Genomic DNA, 26991 nt, shown 5'->3' on the forward strand with positions numbered 1-26991 from the left:
AAATGAAACCCGAACCCGAGAATAAACTCGTTTAGAACCCGCGACCCGCTCCAAACAAAGGAATGTGAGCTAAAGGTGAGCCAAACACAAGAGTCCACGCGTTAAAGATATGAAAATTATTAATGGGGTTAAGTATAGACCTTGCACGACCCGACCTCACTTAAGGAAACGTTAACTTGTAAAGGCGTAAGAACGTGAATTAATAATAACGAAGTGAATACAATATATATACATATATCTATAATAATAATAATAATGTTAGACTTGAAAGGTAAAAGTAAAGGAAATAAGATAAATGAAACCTGAATCCGTAACTCGCCTTATGCCAAACCAATGGTTTATGGGACCCGTTCAGAAACACTTAAATGTAAGAGCCCGTTGTAAATGGAGAAATTGAAAGGGGACGTACGAGCAAGGGATAACTTACGAAAATAAACAATAATAATAATAATAACAACAAATGGTAATGAACTAATATAATAATAATTACAAATATGATAATGATAAATGCCATTAAGACGTAAACTAATAAAGATGGATCATTAATAAGATTATGTCAAGTGTATTAAACTAATATGAACGGTTTAAGAAGGTTACTTATCGGCTTAGTTAACTAAAGAATTAACCCCGTTAACTTATAGAGAGGATTAATGCGTATACATTATCAAACAGTTAGCCGCGCACAGCTCAGGTAGGGAATTACAATTAACGGTGAACGTAACAGGATCCAGGTAAGATTATGCCAAGTGTACTAAACTAATATGAACGGTTTAAGAAGGTTACTTATCGGCTTAGTTAACTAAAGAATTAACCCCGTTAACTTATAGAGAGGATTAATGCGTATACATTATCAAACAGTTAGCCGCGCACAGCTCAGGAAGGGAATTACAATTAACGGTGAACGTAACAGGATCCATGTGAGTTCTAGCCCCTTTATGTGTTATGTTTTCGGGGCTGTGTGCATACTACGATGTGTTTAGATTTATACACTTAACTTAAATGGTAAGTGTATATTAGATATATGTTTGCCGTATGAATGTGAATGTTATTGATTGATTAACTAGTATGCAAATAGTTGATATATTAGTCGTAATTGAAGGAAGTAGAAAGAAAAGGTAACGAAGGTAGAGTTGTAGGGTATATTAGAGGGCACCGGGCCCTAATAATAACCGAGGTATGTAGGGCATAAGACCCTTATAATATCCAAGGTAAGTAGGACCGGACTCTGAGGGTATCCAAGGTATGAAGGACACCGGATCCTTATTAGTTCCGAGGTATGCAGGGTTCGGACCCTTATAATATCCAAGGTAAGTGAGGACCAGATCTTTATAGTATCCGAGGTATGTAGTTAGTAAGAAGTATATATATATATATATATATGAATGTATGTTTGATTAATAGAGGAACATGTAAGTATTAATACGTATCTTCGGGTGCGTATTAGTTAGTGAATGCATTGTATGTTAATTAACTAGAACTCACTCAGCGTAGCTGACTTTTAGTATGCACGCAGGTGAGTAGGATGAGACAGATGGCTTGAGGGAGACACGTGGCAAATAAAGGAAGACTGGCATCGAAGAAAAGAAGAGACACGTGTTATTTATATTTTATGTTTAAAGACTTATGTTAAGTTATTTTAAGACAAGATGTTTATGCTATGTATGAATGGTTGACTTTTAATTCCACGAAATGTTTTAATTAACTCTGATTTACGAATTATGTGAATGAGTATGTAACATCCGTATTTCGAGATTACTAAATAAAAGAGGATTTATTGTTACGTGTGTGCCGTTAAGTTGATTGTGTGGGTGAATGTTTGGAACATATCTAGATTTGGAATTGTGAGTGGGTTGTGGAGCCCATAACCCCTATATAAACCCAACCCCTCCACCCTTTTCACCATTTCTTTCCTTCCACCACACACACACACTGAAGAACACATACATTTTCTCTCAAACCCGAATCCAAGTCCAGGCTAAAGTAAGGAAGACCTTGGTGTTCAAGTGCCTCAAACAACGAGAAGACGTCCAGATCTACGTACTGTTCAGTTCCAAACCCAACCCGATATCTTAGTAGACCGGGTTGTAAGATGTAAGAAAAACATAAAGTTGGTGAGTTATAATCTCACGGGTGTGTTGCATGACAAAAAGGTGATGTTCGAACCTCATAATCATGGGTATACAAAGTTGGTACGACCCAAAACCCATAAAAAGAGTAGAATCGGGTCCTAAGGAAGAGTCTCGGGGAATATGGCCTTAAAATGGTAAAAATGAAGAAAAGAATATTTCCATTCGCATAAAGGATTTCGCATCGCATAGCCATGCGAAGCGAAATGGCCATGCGAAGTGAAACAAATGTTTCGCATCGCACGGCCGTGCGAAGCGAAATGGCCATGCGCAGCGAAAAAAAACGTTTCGCATCGCACAGCCACGCGAAACGAAATGGCCATGCGAAGCGAAATCAACGTTTCGCATCGCACAGCCATGCGAAGCGACATTCTCATGCGAAGCGAAATCGCATGCGAAGCGAAATAAGCATGCGAAATTCTCATGCGAATTTCCAAGCGAAATGGCCATGCGAAATTTCATGAAATCCATTTTCTGATGCATTTTTGTTAAAGGACTGTTAATGAAAATAAAATTTTTCCGAGCTGACCTGGCAGCTCAACCCCAGCCAGGGGCTCTGCCCCTTGGACCCTGCTAGGGGCTACCGCCCCTAGACCCCGCTACCAGGGACGCTGCCCCCGAACCCCCGTTAGTTGAGGGTTTCATTAATCTAGAAGTACGACTTAGAAGTAGTTGATTAATACTCTAATTGTTACACAGTTAGTCGTGCACAGTTAAGGAAAGGTATTGCAGTTAACTCAGAGAGAAACAGGACCCTGGTGAGTTTCTAGCCCCTTTATCTGTTATGTTTTCGGGGCTGTGTGCATACTTCTATGTGATAGTTGTTAATACACTTACCTTAAGTGGTAAAGGTATGATATGTGTATGATATATGTATGACTAAGTATTGAATGTTATTATGAAATGTTTATACGAATGAATATGTATATATATGTATATACATGACTAGAAGATATGTATTGTATGCATGTATGAAAATGAATGTATGATAGAGTGACGAGACAGGTATGATTATTCGAGACAAAGGGACCAGACCCTAATAATATCTGAGACAGAAGGGACCAGACCCTAATAACATCTGAGACAGAAGGGACCAGACCCTAATAACATCTGAGACAGAAGGGACCAGACCCTAATAATATATGAGACAGAAGGGACCAGACCCTAATAATATTTGAGACAGAAGGGAACTTCTGGGATGGTAGAGATAGAATAGCCTATGGTATACCATAGGGAATTATGAAAGAAAGTATGAGAGATCGATTGAATGTCTGTGTGTATGTACGTATGAAAGAAATGATAGTAAGTAAAGTATGAATACGTGTCTTCAGACACGTATGGGTACGATTGCGAATGTAGTGTATGTTGAATGATTAACTAGAACTCACTCAGCGTAGCTGACTTTTAGTATGCACGCAGGTAAATAGATTGAGGGAGCTGGCTTAAGGATGGCACGTGGCAGAGACTGGAATACTGGCATCTTGGAAAAGAATGTTATGAATTATTATGTTATGTTTTACGACAAGTTAACTTTTGTTAAGACAGGATTTGATGTTTTGTGATGTAATGAATGATGTGTTAAGTATTCCGCGAAAAGTTTTAATTAACTCTGATTTTAGAACTATGTTTATGAGTAAATCCAACACCAAAGTAGGGTTACCGGAAAGGGGCCTTACAAAGTAAGTCCAACCAGCGAGAAAGTAGGGCACCCGGGTCGGGGGCCTTACACTCTATTTGTCAAGGAGGTCGGTATTTTGATGAAGAGTGAGCAAAAAAAAATTACGGCAATGGCGGCTTGTGGTGGAGACTGGATCTGAAGATCTACGGCCGATGTCACCGGGGTTGGTGTGTAGGGTGGTAACATGGCGGCGGGCCGGTGGCTTTTTTTGGTAGGATGGTGGTTATGTGGTGACGGTAATGGGGTTTCCGATGGGTGCCAAGCTTTGGCAAGTTTTCCGGCCTAGGTTAACAGAGGCGGTACCCTATTAACGTGAGTTTCCGGTGGCGGCGGCGAACTCCGTCAGTCGTGTAGGCTTTCGTGATGGCTAACCTCCGAAACTCCGGTGGATTTTCTGGCCGGACCTAACATGGTGGCGGCGGCTGGCAGCTGACAGCTGCATGCATGCTATTGCTATAAAGGTTTTATTTTATTTTGTTTGTGCCTTAATATGGACCATGAAATGAAATGGGCTTGGGCTGAATTGGGCTGGGCTTGCTGGAACCTACCATGGGCTGCTAAAACTGATAGTTAACGGATCAACAAGTAGTTTATTCTTGGGTTAATTTGTGTGTACCAAATGTATAATTCTCTTGGACATTGGGTCTAACATTTACAAGAAATAATGAACCGAGCCGCGCGTTTGCATGATGTTTTTGTGCCGAGAAATAATTATATGTCGGATTGACCAAACTGAAGAAAGTCAAACTCGTTCGGGTTTTCGTCATTGTTTAACCGTGTTCAAAGCTTGTTATTTCTAAGGCGTTCGAGAAGTTGGATCCGAAAGGTGAACTTCGAACGAATTAATAAGCTTTGTCACTTGAATGTTGAATTCGGTAATTCTAAATCGATTTGAGGATATTCGGCGGGAAACAAAAATCCTAGTAATCATATAACAATTATGGATGTTCAAGTAGGCTTACGTGATGGCTAAGCTCCGGAACTCCGGTGGATGGTGGGAGGGAAACAAAAATCCTAGTAATCATATAATATTCGGGTGATTTGTGAAGATGCGAGACACGGTTTGACAAAGTTGATATCACAAGTCAAGGGGGTGATTGCAAGGCCAATAATTTATGACTTGCGACATCGAAATGCGAAACCGTTAAATATATTATGGTCAAGTTAATAATTAAAGTCGACTAGAAATCTGGATACGAGACGAGAGCTTCGGTGCACGTGTTAACTTCAACGGGGAAAAGGCTTCTACTTTTGCTATAAATAGGATTTGTATGTCACATTTTAGTGTGTGTTTCTATGGTGTAAATCACCCACCCAAGGGGAGCTCACCTTGGGTGGGGTCGGTTCATTCCTTTATTACAAATCTTTTAACCGATTACATAGTCGTTCACTATACTTATTATCTTCATTTGTTTTTGTTAGATCATATGATTTACCACACCCGTCTCGCACGATTATCAAGAACAAATCCTTTCATTGTCGGATCCGGTTTCGGAACCTACAAATAGCAGAAAATATTGAAATTTTGAAAGCGTGTCAAATTTGATCGTGCAGGTTGCATAAACTGCAATCAAAGAGAACTGATCCTTAAAGACATATCAATACTAATCTATAATCACTAATGTACATTTAGGTAAAATAAAAAAAAGCTTTCAAATTGATAACTACAATAAAATAATTACTACTTTAAACTTTCAAGCATAGCAGCCTCTTCATTTTATCATTATGCGTCTCCAAAATCTTCATCACAGCTTCGCTATATGTAGCCTCCACTTTATCTTCAAAACCATCATCACCATCCACAAAACAAGCATTTCCACCATGGACATCATTGATCTGCATCACAACAAATGTTTACCCTTCGTAACATACCCTGAAACCGACAAGTTCAACACGGAGGTATAACAATCAATAGCGGATCTAGAGAAAAATTTTAGGGGTAACCCCAAAATTTTTTCTTTGCCTATGATTAGTAGCAGACCTATATTTTTTTTTCACAGGGATCAGATATTTACGCTGTATGCATGTCTAATAAATTATTCAGTTCGATTCGGGTTGAATCAAAATTTTTTTTGAATGGCCAGTTAGATTACTAACGGACCACTGAATCACCCAACTACATGTATATTGAACAACCATTTGTATCATTTACCGACCTCGGGTTGGTCGAATCATATTATTATCTCATACAATCGTATAATTATATGATATAATCATCTATTCACCTAGCGTTTTATTTTATTCATAGAAAAAATATCTATATATATTATAAATTTTATTTCTATATATACCGAGCATTAAAAAAAGTTATTAAGTATGCATAAATCACTAGTAAAGAAAAAAAATAAACACAAGCAAAAAAGAATCAAAAATTTTGTTTATCAATCGGAAAAGAAATCGTTAATGCAAAAAAGGACAGAAAGTTGACTATATTGAACATTGATGATCTGGCTCTATATTTAACTTTACTTTTTCACCCACAATTACTAGACCTACTTTTTACACAAATTCTATATTTAATTCACACTTTAAAAACAAAACAAGGATCTTCTTCAACCTCCACTTAAGCTCCAGTCATCTTCTAGACGTCTTCATACACCGGAAAAAAAATTCAGGCAAGTCGAAATTCACTTTAGGTCCGCCCTATTTCTTAAATGGGTCATTTAAAAAAAGAGAAAATAGAAAATAGCTCATTAATCTTCAATATTCTCAAAATTCCGGAGTAGGAGTTTCCCTGATGGCCTGGACAGGATCACTCTTCCTGCTTGTTGATTGCATGGGGGAGGAAGTTATCATAACAATTTCCTTGGGATCATGATACTTCAAAATTCAGGTCCTAGGCAGCAATGGAGTGAAGGATTCCTCCGCCGGTTTCTTCCCTTGTGCCCGAATATCCCGGAGCTCCCTCATGACTGAATTGTTGGTTTGCTTTTGAACCTCCATATGTTCCTTCATCTGCATTAAAACATCAAAAATATCATCGTTAGACATAAGGACGGGTCTTGTGCTAGGAGACCCAGATCTTTGGAGTGGCAAGCCGGTTGAAGGTCTTGTTGTAGGAGGTGGCATGTTGCTCAATCCTTCAATTCCTGAGACGTTAATGCCGAGGTTGGTCATCTTCTTTTGGGCAGCAGGTAGAGGATGAAGCGGTTGAGAGGTTCTGGACGACATGGCTGAAGATGTAGCTTTTGATTGGGAGGCCATATTTGAGTATAGCTTTGCAAGTTAACGGTTTAGAATGAAAGTGAATAAGAATTTGAAAATGGAAAACACCACTTATCCCACGGTGGGCGTCAAACTGTTTTGGTCAAAAATTACCAAAGCAATAATTGAACAACTTAGTAAAGTGAGGTAGTGTATTTCTCAATAACAAGCTAAGTAATTGCAGCAAATGTAAAGGGTGACACGGCGATATAGTTAGGCATGTAAACGAACCGAACGGTCGGTGAACTATTCGTGAACCGTTCGGCGGGAAGTTCGTTTATGTTCGTTTATTAATAAACGAACTAACATGAACAAAAAATTTGTGTTCGTTTAATTGAACGAACGAACATGAACACATGGTCCGTTTGTTCATTTATGTTCATGAACGTTCGTTTATGTTTTTGTTTATGTCTGTTTATTTATGTTTGTTTATGTATTAATAGATATAATAAAATATTATCTAGATAGGTCATCTGCTTAAACGTTTTATATTTGTTAATTTGTGTTCATTTAAGTGTTTTCATTTAAGTTCGCGTATGCTTGCTTGTGTTCATTTACATTTGTTCATGTATGTTTGTTTATCTTTGTTTAGTTATGTTTGTTTAAATTTTAAATAAACGAACACAAATGTCCCTTTTTAAATAAACGGACGTGAACATAAATAGTTGTTCGATTAAGTGTCCGTGTTCTTTTAAAGTAAATGAACGAACACGAGCATGCCCTTGTTCGTGTTCATTCAATTCATTTACAGGCTTTCATTATTCACATGACTGTATGCATTGGTTTCAATCTCTAGGCTCTGCCAATTTTATTTGTGTTCGTGAACCATTCATGAACACATTAATTTCCTTAATGAGCGGACACGAACATGGAATCTCGTTCAGTAAGTGTCCATGAACCGTTCGTTAACACATTATTTTCTTAACGAACGAACATGAACAAGGTCTTGTTCGTGTTCGTTCGGTTTGTTTATAGCCCTAGATATAGCGAAGAAAAGCCTAGGATCCTGGTAAGGATCTTCGAAAAAACCCTCGAGAGGGGAAAACTATCCCCTGCCTCAATTTATTAACAAGGTAAAATCGGTTACAATTCGATAAATGTTTGAGAACGAGAGCTAAGTACAATTATGAGTGTTGTGAGTGCAGAGAGTTGTGCGTTCTAAACGTTTTCAATCAGCCTCCTTTTATAGAAAGAAAAATTAACAAATATCCCTAAAAACTAGCCTATTTACTCGGTCTTCACTTGAGCTGCACTCATATGACCGTTGTAGACTTGTTCTTCTGCCTTCCATGTGTTTTTCAACTGGAATTCCGAAATACCAGCTAGACTCAGTCTACTAGTCGTTCCAGTTCGTTAATCAAAGAGTAACTTGCAAGTGTATTAGCTAGTTTACACAGGATAAGGATCAGGATCCCGAACCTGCTGAGGATCCCGATTGTCAGGATATTATTCAAGATCCCAGTCAGGATCCTAACTTAGAATTTGACCCATAACAAAAATATCTAGGCCTTTAGCAGCATCCTCCTCGGCTAACTTCAATCGATCTTGGGCGATGATGATTGTAGTCTTCTTCTTGACACCAGCCACATACCTCTCAAGCTCTTGAGCATGACGAGCCTCCATGTCCTTCTTCTTTTAAGCATTCAAGGACCCCAACCAACCACACTCCTTCGTCATGGAATGAAGCTCTTTGGTTAAGTGATCCATCTTCTCCTTTTTAGCCTGGGCAAGCCTTTCCCCATTCAGCACATCTCTTTCCATCCTTCTAGAATGCTTTTTCATCCCTTGATAGCAAGAACGAAGATTACTAATTCCCTATAACATTTCCAAAAGACAAGGCATAAGAGGATATATCAACATTCCAAAATAAAGAATAAGGATCACATACTGTACGAAGGGAGGCTTCTAGCTTTTCAAGAGTCATTTCATGATCCAGGCCCTCAAAAGGATCTTAAGCCTGGTGTGAAGGATCCTGAATCTTCCTCTTTTTGCTTGGGGTTGGTTTAGGAGGAAATGAGGGAGAGCTTTGGGTTGTCGGCTTACGAACAGTAGGGGCAGACTTCTCTTCGGTAATGACCACTCCACCAGAGGAGAGGATGTTGTTAATGTCATCAACATCAAAATCAAGACTTGGTTCTTAGATCCTACTACGAATCACAACAGGTTAGTCCCATATTTAAATACATTTTAGACATGCTAAACAACTTATGAAAGACCCTTACCTTGAGACATGGCGGAATGGGAAGGCTAAGATTCAGAACTCACCTCTACACTCGGGGATTTCGGTAGAAAAGTCCTTTCAGCAGATTCAAGATTACAATAAGCTTCACTATATCAACAATATCCTCGTGAGGAGGAGCAAGTTCCAAAAAGTTTATACATGCACAAGATTGGCAAAAGGATAAAAGATAAGGATCACGGAATCTAAGAATACCACCCTTGGTAACCCAGAGAATTGGAAGATCTTCTCCGTTGATTATCGAGTCCCTACACATGAAAAAGAACTGACTTTTCCAATTTGAATCATTTTGGGTGCTCTTTAAGATGAGAGGATCTTGACCAGGCTTGGTTTTAAAAAGGTAATAGTGAAAACCATGGGAGCGAAGATCATAAGAATAAGGTAGTTAAGAGATACCAGAGTTAAGATCAAGATCAAGGTCTTGAATTAGGCCTTCAAGAACAAACAGAACCCTCCAGGCCATTGACATCAGTTGAGCAAAACTCAGACCGGTAACTTTAAAATCCAGTGAGTAAACTAGGGAATGGATAAGTGAAACCAATCTTAAAAGGGAGATAAGGAAAATAAACCCATTCCTTAGATGCTAAATTAGGTTTGGTATTGGGATCAAACAGTCTGAAAATAGCCTTTTCGTTCGAATCAATGAAAGAACACTTATCCTGGCCAGCGGATTAAGGATGCGCTTATCAATAAACTCATCCGTCAGGATAATCGAGGCAGATGAAGAATATTTAGTCACCTTCTTCTCCATGATCTACTAAAAGAAACAACGACAAGAAAAACATGTGAAGGGATGAAGGATTTACCTAGAAGTTGAGGAACCGGTAAGCAGATGAGATTGTGACCTTGAAGAAGTTAATAAAACCCAATTGCAATAATCACTCCTTCATAGCTGCTCGGCGTCTAATCAGCCTGCATAACCGTCATTCAAGAGGAATTTAAAATGTTTGAAATATTCACAGCCTCATGAGGTGAATTATAGTTGCAAATATTAGGGGAAATTGTTATGGGTAGAAATTTCAAGGATCCTGATAGGCAGAATCCTCGCAGTACACCAGAATCACAGATAGACAAGATCCTCAGTAAGTATCACCATTATACTTTCACTATTGTCTTAGTCTTGCATGCAACGATCAACAATTAATGTCTAGCCGAAGGCTTGGTCAAAGAATTATTGAAGATTATGGACGTTGAGAGGAGTTACAGGTCGTTTATGACAATGATATGCAAACCGTAACTGCTCCAAGATAATCGTCGTGGCAATTAATGTTCATTATTGCCAATTATTGTTATATTATCCTTCTTGCAACTATATAAGAGGTGATTGAGATCGCATAAAACACATACACACATCCGTATACACTTTTTTGTACTCATAGCAGCGATCAAGTACTTCCAACACTTTTATTCACTTATTTTTACATAATATAATTGAGGTAGGGAATATTCCCCCCCCCCCCCCCCCTATAATTGAGGTAGTGAATATTCCCCCCCCCCCCCCCCCCCAAGGTTTTTTGCCAGAGTTCCTTTAAGGATCACAAGTTTTTTCCTCGCTAAATCGTTGTGTGACGTGCAACATTTACTTATCGTTTTGATTACATATTCAAACATCTTACCTCACATACAAAGTTTGATTACTTGATTATCCTTGTGTAATATTTGGCCAAAACACAAAACATGGTGATCAATAAAGAGTTGAATAAATTTATAGTAAGTCCAACTGCATGTACATTTTTTCTAAAATAAATTTATGTGACATCGGGAGAAAAAAAGTTGGTCGATGTGTGAGATTGAAGGGGTCAAAGTGTCATTCCATTATCGTAATTGTCCTTTTATGTACCGAGAAATGGATGAAAATCGGGACCATAATGTCAATGTTGATAAAATATGAATATTTATGGTGGTGTTTATGTTTGGTGCTAGGCTTCGACTTGGGCCGAGAGTCTTTTATGACAAATCGGTGTGGCCCGATTTGGAGATTGCCTATGGTGGTACGCACCCACATGGGCTCTTCCCATGGAATAATTGGGCTCCTTTGCAGGGGCGTAGATATGATGAATGGAGGGTGTGTTATGTGTGACTTCCCCTTTGAAACGCTTGGCCACTTATTAATTTTATGCCCATCGGATAAATTAATTTGAAGCCAAGTTTGTTACTGGCTTGTGATTACGATCCCGATTGGGGGTTTGCTTGGTTAGGGAGATGATTGATTTCGGGATTGTCCATGCAGTGGCTAAAGAGAAAAGGAAGGCGATTCAATCGGTGTTACTAATTACGTTTTGGACTCTACGGAAGTGCAGAAACGATGTGATCTTTAATACTAAGCGCTTTCGAAGGATAAATGAAGATGTTTTTATGGATAGCTGTTAGATCGAACCATCTAATTATGTTGTGGTTATGTTTTTTTTCCTCTTCTTGCTGTAAGCATGTGATAAACTATTTACGAGTCGAGCTCAAGCTTTAGAAGTAGAGATCCAAACAAGCAGAGATCGAGCTTTAGAGGTAAAGATCGAAACAAGTAAAGCTCGAGCCCACTATAAGTTAAATAAACCGAGCTCGGGCTCGGCTCGTTTGCACCCCTAATTGAAAGGGAAAGGGGACTTAACAGAATTATGAATTGACGAAAACACCCCTCACCTGGACGGGGTTTAACAAAGAAGTATGATTTCATTAATCAATTGGGCTGAAGTTGCTACAATATGAGTCTTTAATGACTCAAATTATTAAAGGTTTGTCAGCTACCAAAACTATTAAAATCAACAAACCACATAGACCAAAACAACTAGAAAGCTAGAAAACGTTTTTATTGAAAGCGTTTTAAAATGCTTATAGAATTTATTTAATTTGCAGATATGATTTTTAACAAAATTTATTGAAAGGATTTTAGAAAATAGCTTAAGAAAAAATATTGTGGAGGCTGGGATTTTAAAACTCCATAGGATACGACATAAATAAATAAAGTTAGAAAGAGTAGATAGATATGGAGGTGCATAAAAAACCCGAATCTGAAACCAGACCCGAAAAAAATACCTGGAATCGGTTTTTTTGATATCCGAACCCGTACCCGACCATACCCGTAGGGTACGAATATGGTATGCATTTCAGTACCAAAGCCCGTACCCGGAACCGGACCCGATTTATACCCGGTATTACCCGAAGAACGGAACCGGTTCCATATCCGGAACCGGGTTTCTCCAATACTTGAAACCAGGTTTTTCAAATACCCGATTTATATCCGAAATTACCCGTAAATACTTGAAAAATACCTAAAAAATACCCGAAAATACCCCTAAAAAGTGCAATCTCTTAAAAAATCCAATCTACCCGAAAAATACCTGATAATAAAAGCCCAAAAAAACCCTGAAAATAGGGTTTATTCAATACCCGGAAATAGGGTATTCAAATACCGGGTTCTATACCCGACCCGAACCCGATGCATAGGGCATGGTTTTTAGAGACAATACCCGGACCCGAACCCAATACCCGATTTTCCAATACCCGGTCATATCCGAACCCGGTTCCATACCCGAACCTAGGTATTTGAAAAACCCGATTTGTGCACCTCTAGATAGATAAGCATATATGTCTTCAACACAAGGGCCCACAAACTGATAACAAAAGTGCTAGAAAGCTCTTGTATGAATGTCTCCATAGGTCCTGCTAGGGACACCCACTTTTGCTAAAACATCCACCAATACGCCACGTATAGGGCTATACGGGGGGTTATAAAGGGGCTCAAACGCCCCGTATAGCTCTATACGAGGCGTATTAGGGGGTGTCTCTGGCAAAAATGGGTGTCTCTCTGAAACCCCCTCCATAAACCCAGAACCATCTTCCTTCACCTATAAATAACAGCATCATCTTACACTTGCTTCCATCATCATATCAATAAATTCTGATTCATTCTAAGCTACATTTACAGTTATCAAGCAAGCGCTGCATCTTTACATAGACAATCATGTCGATCATTCCAAGCTTCTTCGGTGGTCGTCGAACCAACGTCTTTGATCCCTTCTCTTTGGACACATGGGATCCCATCTTAAACACCTCCTTTTCCGATATTATTCCATCTTCCGCCCGCGAAACCTCGGCTTTCGCGAATGCACAGATCGACTGGAAGGAGAGATCAGAAGCTCACGTATTCAAGGCTGATCTTCCAGGGCTGAAGAAAGAGGAGGTGAAGGTGGAGTTGGAGGAGGACAGAGTATTGAAGATAAGTGGAGAGCGGAGCAGGGAGAAAGAGGAGAAGAATGACAAGTGGCACCGCGTGGAGAGGAGCTCCGGCAAGTTCCTCAGGCGGTTCAGGTTGCCGGAGAACGCAAAGGTTGAAGAGGTGAAAGCGAAGATGGAGAATGGGGTGCTGACCGTGACTGTGCCTAAGCACGAGGTGAAGAAGCCGGAGGTCAAGGCCATTGACATCTCAGCTAACTAGTGAAGAGGTAGGTCCCAGCAGAGCCCAGTTGGACCCGCAAGACTCACCTTGAACAGGGACGTCTGCGCAATGACCAACTGCTCCAGCAGGACCCACCATGCTCAGAGAACCTTACGCGCAGTACGCCAGCTGTACCCGCAGGGAAAGCCTCCCAATGGTGAAGTACCCCGCCTGTTCCCGCAGCTGCGAATACAAGCCATCAGGGAAGGCTACCCGCACTAACAGCAAGGCTACACGCACAAGGCATTAGCTACTTCAGTAGTCACATGAAGGAATGAGCAAGGCGGGAATACTCCCGCCTAAATGAGCCAGTCCGTATGCTTCTGGAAGGTCTTTCGTACTATACCTACTAAGGTATGGGCAGAACAGACGATTTGACCAGAACAGCCCATGAACCAATCACAGGGTGACAGCTCACCGACAACAGTACGAGGAGGAGCACCCTCTAGTACTGTTTGTCACTATTAGCCGCTGCCTACTCACCAACCCTTACAATGGGACGTGCGCAGCCTACAGTTGGTGGAACAGTGCATAGCCGGCAGTAAAAGAACAGTGTACAGCCGACCTTGTTACTGTTGGCCGTAGCCTATCCACCAACCAGCATGGCCTGTGCGTAGTCCACTGTTGGTAGAACAGGAATACTATTCAGCCGGCTGTACCTTCTAGGAAACCTACCTTCGGCTATAAATACTCCAACACCTTGGAATGGTAAGGACATCATCTGATATCTCATCTTATCTAGCAATCTCTTAATATACACTTATATTCAGAGCAATCTAGTCTGATTCTTACGCCGGAGGGTGGTCACAAGGAGGAACCCCCCCCCCCCCTTCTCAGTGACGAGCTTACGGTGTCTGTTTTGCAGGTCATCTGAAGAACAATCTTCTCTGCTGAACCTCATCCTCGTGGGAAACATTACTTAACCCCCAGATTATCTATAATCTGCCCCGGGTCACTTAGTGTTTCTTCAACTAGTCATCAGTTATCCATTTTAAATAACTAGTGGTAGAGCCCGCGCGTTGCGACGGGAGACTTAACGGGGATTCGGTCGATAGGGGTCTGGCTTGCTGTTATGGTACCGACATTGGAGCCCATGCGTTACGGCAGGAGAAGATGGAATCGATATTTGCTATTGAAAATAATTGGGTTAAATTGAAACAAACCGAGGGATATGAAAGGGTTAAGCATTGATATTGTTCATCTGTTAGGGAAGCGTCTTTAAGACTTCCTCGCCGGAGCATTAATGGGAACGGGGTATAACTTGGCCGGCCCGACAGAGGTAATAAATTCAAAGGCGTCTAGGAGAGAGAAAGGTGGGAGATGAGATATAAATATAGATATAGATATAGATAAGAAAACTCGTGTGTGAATGTGTGATTGTGTGCAAAAGAAAGTACGTGTCTTGAAGAACTGTATTTTGAGCAAATGTGATGCGGAGCATCCGGCCCATTAACTTGGCCCGGCCCAAATGTTATTTTTATATATAAATATGATTATTAGGTCTTTTTATTAGTTAGTTGATTTATCTTTAATAAAAGATAATCATAAGCGTGAAGCTTGTCAACCGAATATTTAGGTTTGGGTTATTTTGATTATGATCAATTGTTCTTGAGCCATTTGATTGCTAGTCAAAACCGCATCAAAATGTAACCTATTTTTTAAGTAATAAAAGTTGTGTGTGTCCATTTACCTTTTATTGTAAGGAGATTTAAAATTTTAAACTATATGAATCAAATTGATGACGACATGGGTATCCTTATTCACTCAATACAACTGAAGCACATCAGCTAAGAAGTTACAATCACCAGCTCCCAAACTAATAAGCTTGAAGCTTCGTCACCATAGCTTATGGGTTGACAAACTTAGAAGCTTCTTGCTACATTATATCTCAAGATGCCATCTATAATCTGAATAAAGTAAAAGTCTGATGGAAAACATCTGAGCAAACATGCACAATTGAGGAGTTGACCCTTTGCCACATAAAAGATAGGCTTCCGTGAGAAAGCTCTTGGTTATAAAAATAAGTCACACATATTGTATTTTCCATTCCAACTTTTCACTCTCCCTATATTCTAATACCCAGCCTCTCTCTCTCTCTCTCTCTCTCTCTCTCTCTCTCTCTTTATATATATATATATTACTAGCCTATGTGCCCGTGCGACACACGGGTTAAAAAAATTATTTTTAAACATATGAAATTTTGAAAATCGAATAAATATGTAACAAAGTAACTTAAATATGACAAAGTAACTTAAATATGACATAGAAGATGAAATATATTTAAAAACTTAACACACTTATCATATATAGATGAACAAAAGGAATACAAATTTATTACAAAAAGTCACCTAAATCTAGACTTCATTTTGAAAGCGTCTATGCAAATAAAAGGGTAGCATAATTATAATCAAAATTTCTAATTTATTGTTGTTTCTTTTACCAAATGTATAAATCACCTACAACTTTATTTGGTTTACAAAACTTATAGCCTCTTCAAATTCCAAGGATTTCTTTGGTGGGTTCTCCTCATCCTCGATGACAGTTATTTCATAACCTTTGGGCAAGAAAGTGTTGAACCCAGAAATTGGATTATTATGCATTTATGCCCTTTAACTGAGCTCGATATGATCAATTTTCCAACAAAATATTCTTTACCATTGTACCTGTGAGCTTTAAAATCTTCATTACATCAAGAAACATGTCATATTTCTCCCATTGGTCTTGAAACATATCTTTACTAGTTTACTTCCTTCAACTATGCCAACGGATCATTGGTTGTGAGACTCTACGCATTGTTGCCGCCATCACCAGCACCACGGCCACGGCCTTCGCCTACACCTAGGGCTTGCGGTTGGCCATATCTATAATTCAAAAAAATGAACATTTAAAAATTTTAGCATTCGATAAAATGGTATCACATGACACATATAAGCAAGATAAGTTATAACTTAAGAATCACATATGCAAGTTCTTCCTTGCAATTTTATTTAAGGATACTAAACAACAAATAATTCAGTGACTAAAATGTGTCATATGATACCATTCGATAAGTAGTTCTAATATTGGTTACACTTTCTATTTACAATTGCCTAATTCCATTAAAATGCCTGATATAATAATTAATCACAGTTCTATGACCTCAAACTTCAGAATCCATACAACCCTAAAATGCAAGAAACAAAAACGTGATCTGTCCATAAAGCTAAACAATCTTGATGAACACGTAACCCACTATTAATTTGACTCTAATCCTTGCTAATTGGACACGTAATAGCTAAACAATCTTGATAAACATGATTATGTAAAACTAATAACATAAACATAAACATATAAATAAAACTTTAGCTCATTCAGTTATTTAAATAATTACCAAACCCATAATAACCAAAAGACCAAAATGCCCCTGAACTATTAGACTTATGACAAGATTAATCTAACAATAGAGCTCGGTTAAGTGGAAAGTTCGAATACATGATATATCAATCAGAGGTGTCCATGAAACTGAAATAATAGTGTCACACCCCGACCAAAGGCGGCGGAACATGCCGAGGTGTAACGATTGTCCATAAGCACATGACACTAATTAAAGTGACAGTATTTAATAAACTCATTTCATTTCACAACATCGAAAATGTCACATAACAATTATCCATAAAATAACCATAAACAAGATATCACAAAATATGGCAAATTTGATATTGTTCATTTTTACTAATATCCTAAGGTCTTTGATGTCATTTTCTTCACAATCATAAATCAACCAAGATGCAAACCTGCAATATTTCATAAAATAAAGTTTGTCAACACAAAGGTTGGTGAGCAATTCATAAGTTTAATCATATTAGTATATAATACAGATAGCCACAAAACTTGCATACGAAACGATAAATAAAAGTGGTAATTTGGATAAATAGATATCGCTAAACACCTAGCTATAAGGGGATGCCAAATAGTCTAGGATTTTATAGTTATCGTTAATTGCATTACGTTAACGACACCTTGCTATAAGGGGATGCCAAATAGTCTAGGATTTTATAGTTTCACCAACCAAAAGCGATAAACACATAGGCATATAAGCATAGAACATCAAATCAAGCAATTATTTAGGTAAAGTATACAACTACGTTTGTGGTTTAAGATTCAAATATAAAGCATCTTGTTGAATAAGTATGAAATGTCACCCCCAAAATAAAAGATGGAAAATGGGGTATGAAGTACTCACCTTCAAATAGTAAACTTGAAAGATGATAATTTGGAGATTTGTCAGAACGACGAGTTTAACGCACAATGCCTAAAAAGAAAAGAAGTCTTGAATTTAGAAAGGTTGTCTTGAAGGTCTTTAAACAAAATAAATGTTGAGAAATGTAAATAATTAAAGTTCAAGGTTTAAATGTAACTATTTAAGAATTTATAATAATAACCCTTTAAAAATGTAAGTTTGCTCGAAACCGGGTTAAAGTATCTAACCTTAATATTTACTCAACCTATGTTAAGTAATAAAGTGGGTAAAATGCAAGAATGCAAATCCATTTGGAATAAAGATACTAAAACGGTTTTTTTTTATTGAGTGTTCAGGTTGTCGGTTTAGGTCTTGATAATTGGTCAAACCCAAAGTCAGCTTTCCAAAATATTGAATGTTATGAGATAACTCAATAAAATTTAATAAGACTCAACCAAGTATGTAGTTCCATGGTTTTAGAACTAACAACGCACGTTAAGCGAGTGTTCGGTTTTGTCCGTCCAAACTTTGTTATGAGATCAAGTTGGATCCAACATTTCCAAGTACTTAAGAAAATATTTAAAAATCAATTTGTAACTATTTTTAAAGAAATATACAAGTCTTGATGGCTAAAAAAACCACACTTGTGTGTCTTAAGCGAGTAAGAATCGGTTTGGTTTCCACATGTCCAACCACTAAAGAACTTGTATAATAATGTACAAATAAAAAGAATACTTTAAGTTTTACAACCAAAAGTTAACAATAAAGTCTTTAAACAAAAGTTAGGTTTTCGGTTCGGATCGTGTTTCGGGTTAAGACCGAGGTAAGATTCTACAAACCCATAACCATAGAATTTGTAAAAATGATTTTAGAAACTTAGATCCAACAATAAGCATGTTTAAACAATTATTTAACAAAACTAGTAACAAAGTTCGGTTTACGGTTTAGAGCTATTTACGGTTAAACCGAAGCATAGACTCTTAAAAACCCATAACCATGAAACTTGTAAACATGACCAACAAACTAAAATAAGCAAGATTAATATGTATGAACAAGTTATATAGATGTATATATATCAAGGACACGAAGTCCTCCATGAAGCCTTGGTTTATGAGGTCCGACACCTCACCGACCGGAATCGGAGAAGTAACTACCAAAGGTAAACAAGGGGTGTATATTATATATATGTTGCACAACCATAAATAAGTATTAATAAGGCTACATAAACTAATTAAGATGAAAGACTAAAAACCTTCAAGAACACTTAAGAAGATAACCTTGAATCTTTGATGTTTGAGAGAGTTTTTTTGTGACATTCGTCAATTTCGGGTCTTGTTTGTATTCGTTTATTATGTAAACCGACCCGATTTTTAAACCGAAGCTTATGTTATAATCAAAATAATGGATTTATGTTACAATATTGTTTCACACTTGTTGGGTCTTGAAAACATCCTTATTTTATTTTTTATTTATTTATTTATTATTTATTTATTTATTTATTTTTATTTTTTTGTTGTTTTGTGTTTTTGTCTTGATCTATTTTGCATGAAAACTCTTGTGTCTCACACCCATATTTGACCACCAACATTACCCTATATATACACCACCTTTCCTCTTCATTTTCCCTTGCTACAACTCCAAAAAAAAAAAAAAAAAAACTCTCTCAGAAATCAAATATTCAAGGTTATCTTCTTAAGTGTTCTTGAAGGATTTTGGTCTTTCATTTTAATTAGTTTATGTAGCCTTATTAATACTTGTTTATGGTTGTGCAACATATATATAATATACACCTCTTGTTTACCTTTGGTAGTTACTTCTCCGATTCCGGTCGGTGAGGTTTCGGACCCCATAAGGCAAGGCTTCATGGAGGACTTCGTGTCCTTGATATATATACATCTATATAACTTGTTCATACATATTAATCTTGCTTATTTTAGTTTGTTGGTCATGTTTACAAGTTCAATGGTTATGGGTTTTTAAGAGTCTATGCTTCGGTTTAACCGTAAATAGCTCTAAACCGTAAACCAAACTTTGTTACTAGTCTTGTTAAATAATTGTTTAAACATGCTTATTGTTAGATCTAAGTTTCTAAAATCATTTTTACAAATTCTATGGTTATGGGTTTGTAGAATCTTACCTCGGTCTTAACCCGAAACACGATCCGAACCGAAAACCGAACTTTTGTTTAAAGACTTTATTGTTAACTTTTGGTATTTTTTTATTTGTACATTATTATACAAGTTCTTTAGTGTTTGGACATGTGGAAACCATCTATGAACTAGTTGTGAGATGGAAACCGAACCAAACCGATTCTTACTCGCTTAAGACACACAAGTGTGTTTTTTTTAGCCATCAAGACTTGTATATTTCTTTAAAAATAGTTACAAATTGATTTTTAAATATTTTCTTAAGTACTTGGAAATGTTTGATCCAACTTGATCTCATAATAAAGTTTGGACCGACAAAACCGAACACTCGCTTAACGTGCGTTGTTAGTTCTAAAACAATGGAACTACATACTTGGTTAAGTCTTATTAAATTTTATTGAGTTATCTCATAACATTCAATATTTTGGAAAGTTGACTTTGAGTTTGACCACTTATCAAGACCCGAATCGAAAACCCGAACACTCGATAAAAAAAAAAACCCGTTTTAGTATCTTTATTCCAAAGGGATTTGCATTCTTGCATTTTACCCACCTTATTACTTAACATAGGTTGAGTAAATATTAATGTTAAATACTTTAACCCGGTTTCGAGCAAACTTACTTTAAAGGGTTATTATTATAAATTCTTAAATAGTCACATTTTAAACCTTGAACTTTAATTATTTACATTTCTCAACATTTATTCTGTTTAAAGACCTTCAAGACAACCTTTCTAAATTCAAGACTTCTTTTCTTTTTAGGCATTGTGCGTTAAACTCGTCGTTCCGACAAATCTCCAAATTATCATCTTTCAAGTTTACTACTTGAAGGTGAGTACTTCATACCCCATTTTCCATCTTTTATTTTGGGGATGACATTTCATACTTATTCAACAAAATGCTTTATATTTGAATCTTAAACCACAAACGTAGTTGTATACTTTACCTAAATAATTGCTTGATTTGATGTTCTATGCTTATATGCCTATGTGTTTATCGCTTTTGGTTGGTGGAACTATAAAATCCTAGACTATTTGGCATCCCCTTATAGCAAGGTGTCGTTAACGTAATGCAATTAACGATAACTATAAAATCCTAGACTATTTGGCATCCCCTTATAGCTAGGTGTCGCTAATGTGTTTAGCGATATCTATTTATCCAAATTACCACTTTTATTTATCGTTTCGTATGCAAGTTTTGTGGCTATCTTTATTATATACTAATATGATTAAACTTATGAATTGCTCACCGACCTTTGTGTTGACAAACTTTATTTTATGAAATGTTGCAGGTTTGCATCTTGGTTGATTTATGATTGTGAAGAAAATGACATCAAAGACCTTAGGATATTAGTAAAAATGAACAATATCAATTTGCCATATTTTATGATATCTTGTTTATGGTTATTTTATGGATAATTGTTATGTGATATTTTCGATGTTGTGAAATGAAATGAGTTTATTAAATACTGTCACTTTAATTAGTGTCATGTGCTTATGGACAATCGTTACACCTCGGCATGTTCCGCCGCCTTTGGTCGGGGTGTGACATTTTTTTTGGAGTTGTAGCAAGGGAAAATGAAGAGGAAAGGTGGTGTATATACAGGATAATGTTGGTAGTCAAATATGGGTGTGAGACACAAGAGTTTTCATGCAAAATGGATCAAGACAAAAACACAAAACAACAAAAGAAAAATAATAAAATAAATAAATAAATAAAAATAAAAATAAAGGTAGGATGTTTTCGAGACCCAACAAGTGTGAAACAATATTGTATCATAAATCCATCATTTTGATTATAACATAAGCTTCGGTTTACAAATCGGGTCGGTTTACATAATAAACAAATACAAAAACGAATACAAATAAGATCCGAAATTGATGAATGTCACAAATAGAAACACAACGGAAATAACATAAACAAAATAATCAAACCCAACAAAAAACGACGGTTTCAAATTCATTATTTTGGGCCACTTTTGTTTTCGCCCAAAAGTTTCAAGCCCAAATGGTAAATCTGAAAATAACCAAAACCGAACCCATTGTGGAAACCAAAACCGAATGGTTGAATCAGTAACTTTAGCAAAACTGTTTCATTTACTATCGAAAGCACATAGAAGAACCTTTTTCACCAACATCCTAAAGAACATTATATCCTTTTGACTTTCTAACACTCATTTATAATGTTATTAAACCATGTAAACATGCAGCTGAAATCATCTAAAGATTACTACAAATTTTGATTTCAGGACCATTGTATATAATTATAATTTGTAAGCCTAAAATAGAAACGTAAAAGGAAAAAAAATATGCATAAATGATTCACAAAATGACATATAGAAAGCTGTAGGCAAGTTATCGGCTAAAATGTGTCTCTAAAATCACAAAATGACAATCATTCTTCCATTGTTCAAACTTAAATACAAACCTTAATGCATACTCAGATCCTGCTAATGGTGGCACCTTCTCGTGTGAATAGTGGCACCCATTGTCATGTTAATCTTTTGATTTCGAACCAACTCAAATTGAATGCTTGGCAAATAACTTGCAAGTGGAACAATTGCTTCAAGCCTTCAGCAAATTAATCACCTACACATTTTTGGGTCACCAGTGAACGGGGTAAACCTACAATGGAGACTTTTCTTTTGAAATAAGCTTAACTTTCGTGATAAGTTATCATTACAAAATTAAACATGACTAAATGAATATAATGATTAGGGGAAATCAGATATAAACTTCGATGCACAAATTTATTATAAATTGTGACATATGATTGTCACAAGAAGTTTATATAAAGCTATTCAAAACTTTATATATTCCTAATTGTTGATATGTTATCTAAGGCACTTCACTATGCAGAAAAATGCCGCTAAGACTCTACAACCATATATATTACAGTCATTTATGAAGATGGGAATTAATGTAAGCAAATGTACAGGCCAGTCCATGACGCAAATTTTTTTTTTACCAAACATCAATCAAAATAAAACACAAAATTGATAGCAACAAATCCAAGGAGAACCCAAAATTAGCCAATAAAGCCCTAAATCAACAACTTCAGAAGAGCGTAGAAAAGAAGAGAGCTGACGAATCTTCTCTTAATAGAATAGAAGAGAGCTGATTAATCACCGGTTGTGTGTTCATCCAAATGTCCGATGAGGAAGATAATCAGATCAAACCGTTGATGCTTCTAGCTTAGAAGATTAGGGGGTTTCTTTGATGTGAATTCAAATATGCTGTACGGAAAGAGAAAGCTCTGATTTCAAAATTTGAACAGCTTATGAGAAAGCTTCTGGAGGAAGATATCGAAGAGTAAGCAGATGTGGACCACTTCTCCTATAGACAAGATAGTAAATGGAAGGTGGTTTTGACACATTGGCAAATGGAATGGAATGTAGTGATGACACCTGCCCAAACTCATTTTCTTTTATTAAGTAGTGAGAAGTGAGATGAGATGAGATGAGATGAGATGAGATGAGATTGTTCTCCAGAATATTACTCTATAGTCCAACTACCAGTTAAGTAGTTTGGTATTACCTCAGTTGCTTTTTAACCATCGGGTCTCAACCACTATCTTTTCTTACAGTCTCTATCTCTAGTATAGATATCTATGTTCATTGTTTATATACTTTCAATCACTAATGTTGAGCGTTTGAGGGTGGTCCATAGCCCTCAGTCTCAAGTCTCCTAACGAGTTCTTTTGTGTTGCAGGTATAAGATGAAAGGTGACGAGCTAACCCCTAAAAGTGCTCATGCCATCTTCTGACCTTATCCCTCATGCCATCTTCTGACCTTATCCTTGTTGTAGCTATACTCATAGCAACACAAACCTTATACAAACTTAAGTAGGCCGGCAATTATCTCCTTCCAGAAACATGTGGTCGCTAAAGGCTAGAAATTATTTTACTTGGTCGTTATTTTTAATCAGAAAAAACTGTTGGGTCGACCTTTAGCGACGACATATTCATAATTATCTAACTAAATATTTCTTTTTAATAAATGAAATTCTTTATTGGGTCGCCCAATTCATGATGACATTTATGCCGTTTTAGTAGCGGGCGCGTGGCGTTGAGGCATAGCCGCCCTTGAGCTTGCGTTATTGGCTACATGCGCATAGTTAAAATTTATTTTATTCTTTTGTCTCACAAAATATATAATTGAAAAATAAAAAGTGTATTACATGTGGTAAAGATGTGTGTGGTGTTGTCGGGGTTAAAAACATGTTCAGGTAAAAATCCTCCATATGAAAAAACGTTTTGTAGCTTTGCTCTAATTCCAAACAACAAAACTTCTGAATGATATGCTTGATTGGCCCAACCCTTAACAGATCCCTAGGTCCGATCCAAAAAGGGGCATGCCAGTCATTTTTCAAGGATCATTAATTATTAAGGTCTTAAAGAGGTAAAGAACCGACCCGAAATCGAACCGAAACCGAACCGGTTTAGAACCGATTATGTAGAAACCAGTTTGAAACTGGTTTGTAATTTTCTCCCCAAAACTGGTTTGTAATTAACCGAATCGTTAATTAGTAGCCCAACCCTTCAAGGATTTATTGGGTTAACCGAACCGACTAAAACCGATTATGTAGAAACCGGTTTGGAACCGAATGAAACTGTAGGTTTGGAACCGGTTTGTAATTTTTCTCCCTCAAAACCGGTTAACCGAACCAAAACTAGCAAAAACCGTAAAACCCCGAACCAAAACCGAAAACGATCATAAACCGGTTTTGACTTTTGTTAACCAAACCGAACCGTTTTCAGCCCAAATTATTTTTAAATTTTAAACCGGTTTGTGCAGCTGTAGACTAGTCTATGGTTGATTTTGGACCCGGTATGTGATGAACAAATATAAAAAATAAATAAATAAATAAATAAATAAACAGAGGACGACCAGGGTTTGATTATCCAGCCATTCCATCTAACACCAAATTCCCAGATCCAAAAAATGAAACCCACCGAAGGAGAAGGAGAAGAAGATGCATCTTCACTGAACCGCTTACCAGACGAACTCATCCTTCAAATCCTAACCAAACAAACCGATCTCAAAACCCTCTGCTTCTGCCATCTCGTTTCCAAACGTTTCGCCAACATCGTCCTTCAACTCCACACCATCTCCTTCACCGCCCCTCTCTTAAACCCACCTCCAAAATCCGGCACCAACACCAGCTTCTGGTCTATATTAAACGGCGTCGTTTTTAAACCCATTCACCTCCTCCGCCGTATGGTTCTTCCTTCTAGCAGACCACTTCCGCCCATAATCTCTTCCTTTTACGGCGATTCGTTTCGATCGGCTGTTTCGTTTTTGATCAAGTTTCGAGAAGCTAAATCCTTATCTATTGAGCTTCCGTCTTCAACCCACAAGGGTGTTAATAATAGTTCTTTGTTTAAGTGGAAGGTTTCCTTAGCTACCCGAATCGAATCGTTTGTGTTTCTGTCTCCGAATTCGATTTCCGACACAAATGGGTTATATGTTGATGATGTTAATTATGAAAATATTGAGCAAGAACAAGACTTGGATTTAACTAATTTTAGTACGGATTCGTTTAAGCGGAAAGTTCACATCGCGTTCCAGTGTTTAAAAGATGTGATTGTGAGGCATAGGATGCTGTTGTATTTCATCAAGGAGCTTCCGAATTTGGAGAACCTGGTGATTATGGATTCGGGGAAGAGAGGGACGGTTGGTATGAGTGCGGGGAAGCTTGCTGAGGTGAGGGGGTGGGTGCATTCGGCTCCAGGTAATGTGAAACCGGAGATGAATCGGATTGAGGTGCCGGTTAATGTTAGCCAGTGTTATGTGCCTGTGTTGGAAATGGCGGTTTCGGGGTGTGTTATGAAGGGGGTAACTTGTGTTGTGATGCGGATGAATGATGCCCAGGATGGAGATGACTGTTTTGTGGACGGTGATAACAGGTTTGAAGATAAAGTGGAGGCTGCGTATAGTGAAGCGGTGATGGAGATTTTGGAGAAGCATAAGGATAAAATGAAGAGGCTGCTGTAGTGTGGCATTGAAACTGGTAATCGTTTTATTGTAATGCGCATTGATTGTTAAAAGATTAGTGTTGATATATGTCTGTATAAGCAGCAGTACTCTTTGAATGCAGTTTAAAGCAAACTTTGCAAGACTTAGTCTCAAGTGTCACCCATATCTTGTAATGATCTATTTGGGTAGATTTGGATTGAAAATTTGTTAAAAAGTAGACAAAAATAAGACAAATATCTATTTAATTTAGGCCTTTAAAATGTAGTTATTTTATGCAATTTGTGACTTATGATCCTTATTATTCGTCTTATATTATACAAGAGAGTTGCATGCAGCCTGCACGATCAAATTTGACATGCTTTCAAAACTTCATAATTTCAGTATTTCCTGCTCTTCTATTCAATAGTTGTGTTTCTCTAATCATGAAAACGATGGTTATTCACGAGTACTCTTAGTTTTAAGATTTTGATTGGTTCTCCTTTCCGCACTGAGAACGTTTTCAGGATTACAATGACGACTCTATCATTGTACCCAAGGTCAATCCTCAAGTGTTCGGTCTGTTGAGATAATTGAAGGCGACAGAGGTGTAGGAACAATAAGGTTTGTAACAATTGGCGATAGTAAGTAATTGTCTCCTTAGGCCTGGTAAAACGGCTAGGTTAGGTTTGCAGAGTAACATGTCAAATCAGGTTTTAGTTTATTTACTTATAACTTCAATAATTATGAGCAAGATGGCATTGATGCAAGCAACTTCACCTTTTGAGACTACATTTTTCGAATTTGACGACTTGACGGGCATATCAGATTCCCTCAAGTATCATATCAAGATTGTACCTGCTAACGAGGGAGGAAGCATATGCAAGCAGATCGTTTGTAATGTCAAAGAGGATGAGAAGCCATCTGCAAAAACTCTTTTAACTTCATAAAAGATTTATACGATAAAACCTTATAAGGCTACGGAGGTTTATGC

General features: G+C 37.4%; 2 protein-coding genes across 2 annotated transcripts; both read left to right on the forward strand.

The window, feature by feature from the left end:
* Positions 1-13191: 13191 nt before the first annotated feature.
* LOC143619761 (17.8 kDa class I heat shock protein-like) lies at positions 13192-13679 on the forward strand. Its single transcript, XM_077091617.1, has one exon. It carries the CDS (start codon positions 13206-13208, stop codon positions 13677-13679), a length of 474 nt encoding a protein of 157 aa, XP_076947732.1. The 5' UTR covers positions 13192-13205.
* Positions 13680-24986: 11307 nt separating this feature from the next.
* Positions 24987-26039, forward strand: LOC143619809 (F-box protein At4g18380-like). Its single transcript, XM_077091653.1, has one exon. The coding sequence runs from the start codon at positions 24987-24989 to the stop codon at positions 26037-26039; it is 1053 nt and encodes a 350-aa protein (XP_076947768.1).
* The last annotated feature ends 952 nt before the right edge of the window (positions 26040-26991 follow it).

Source organism: Bidens hawaiensis, unplaced genomic scaffold (genome assembly GCF_021521415.1).
Source record: "Bidens hawaiensis isolate Kalapana, Puna unplaced genomic scaffold, B.hawaiensis_p1.1 tig00002507_1, whole genome shotgun sequence".
NCBI lineage: Eukaryota > Viridiplantae > Streptophyta > Magnoliopsida > Asterales > Asteraceae > Bidens > Bidens hawaiensis.

Bases quoted from the DNA above. Each gene is read 5' to 3' on its own strand.
- LOC143619761 (XM_077091617.1), top strand. From the start codon at position 13,206: ATGTCGATCATTCCAAGCTTCTTCGGTGGTCGTCGAACCAACGTCTTT.
- LOC143619809 (XM_077091653.1), top strand. From the start codon at position 24,987: ATGAAACCCACCGAAGGAGAAGGAGAAGAAGATGCATCTTCACTGAAC.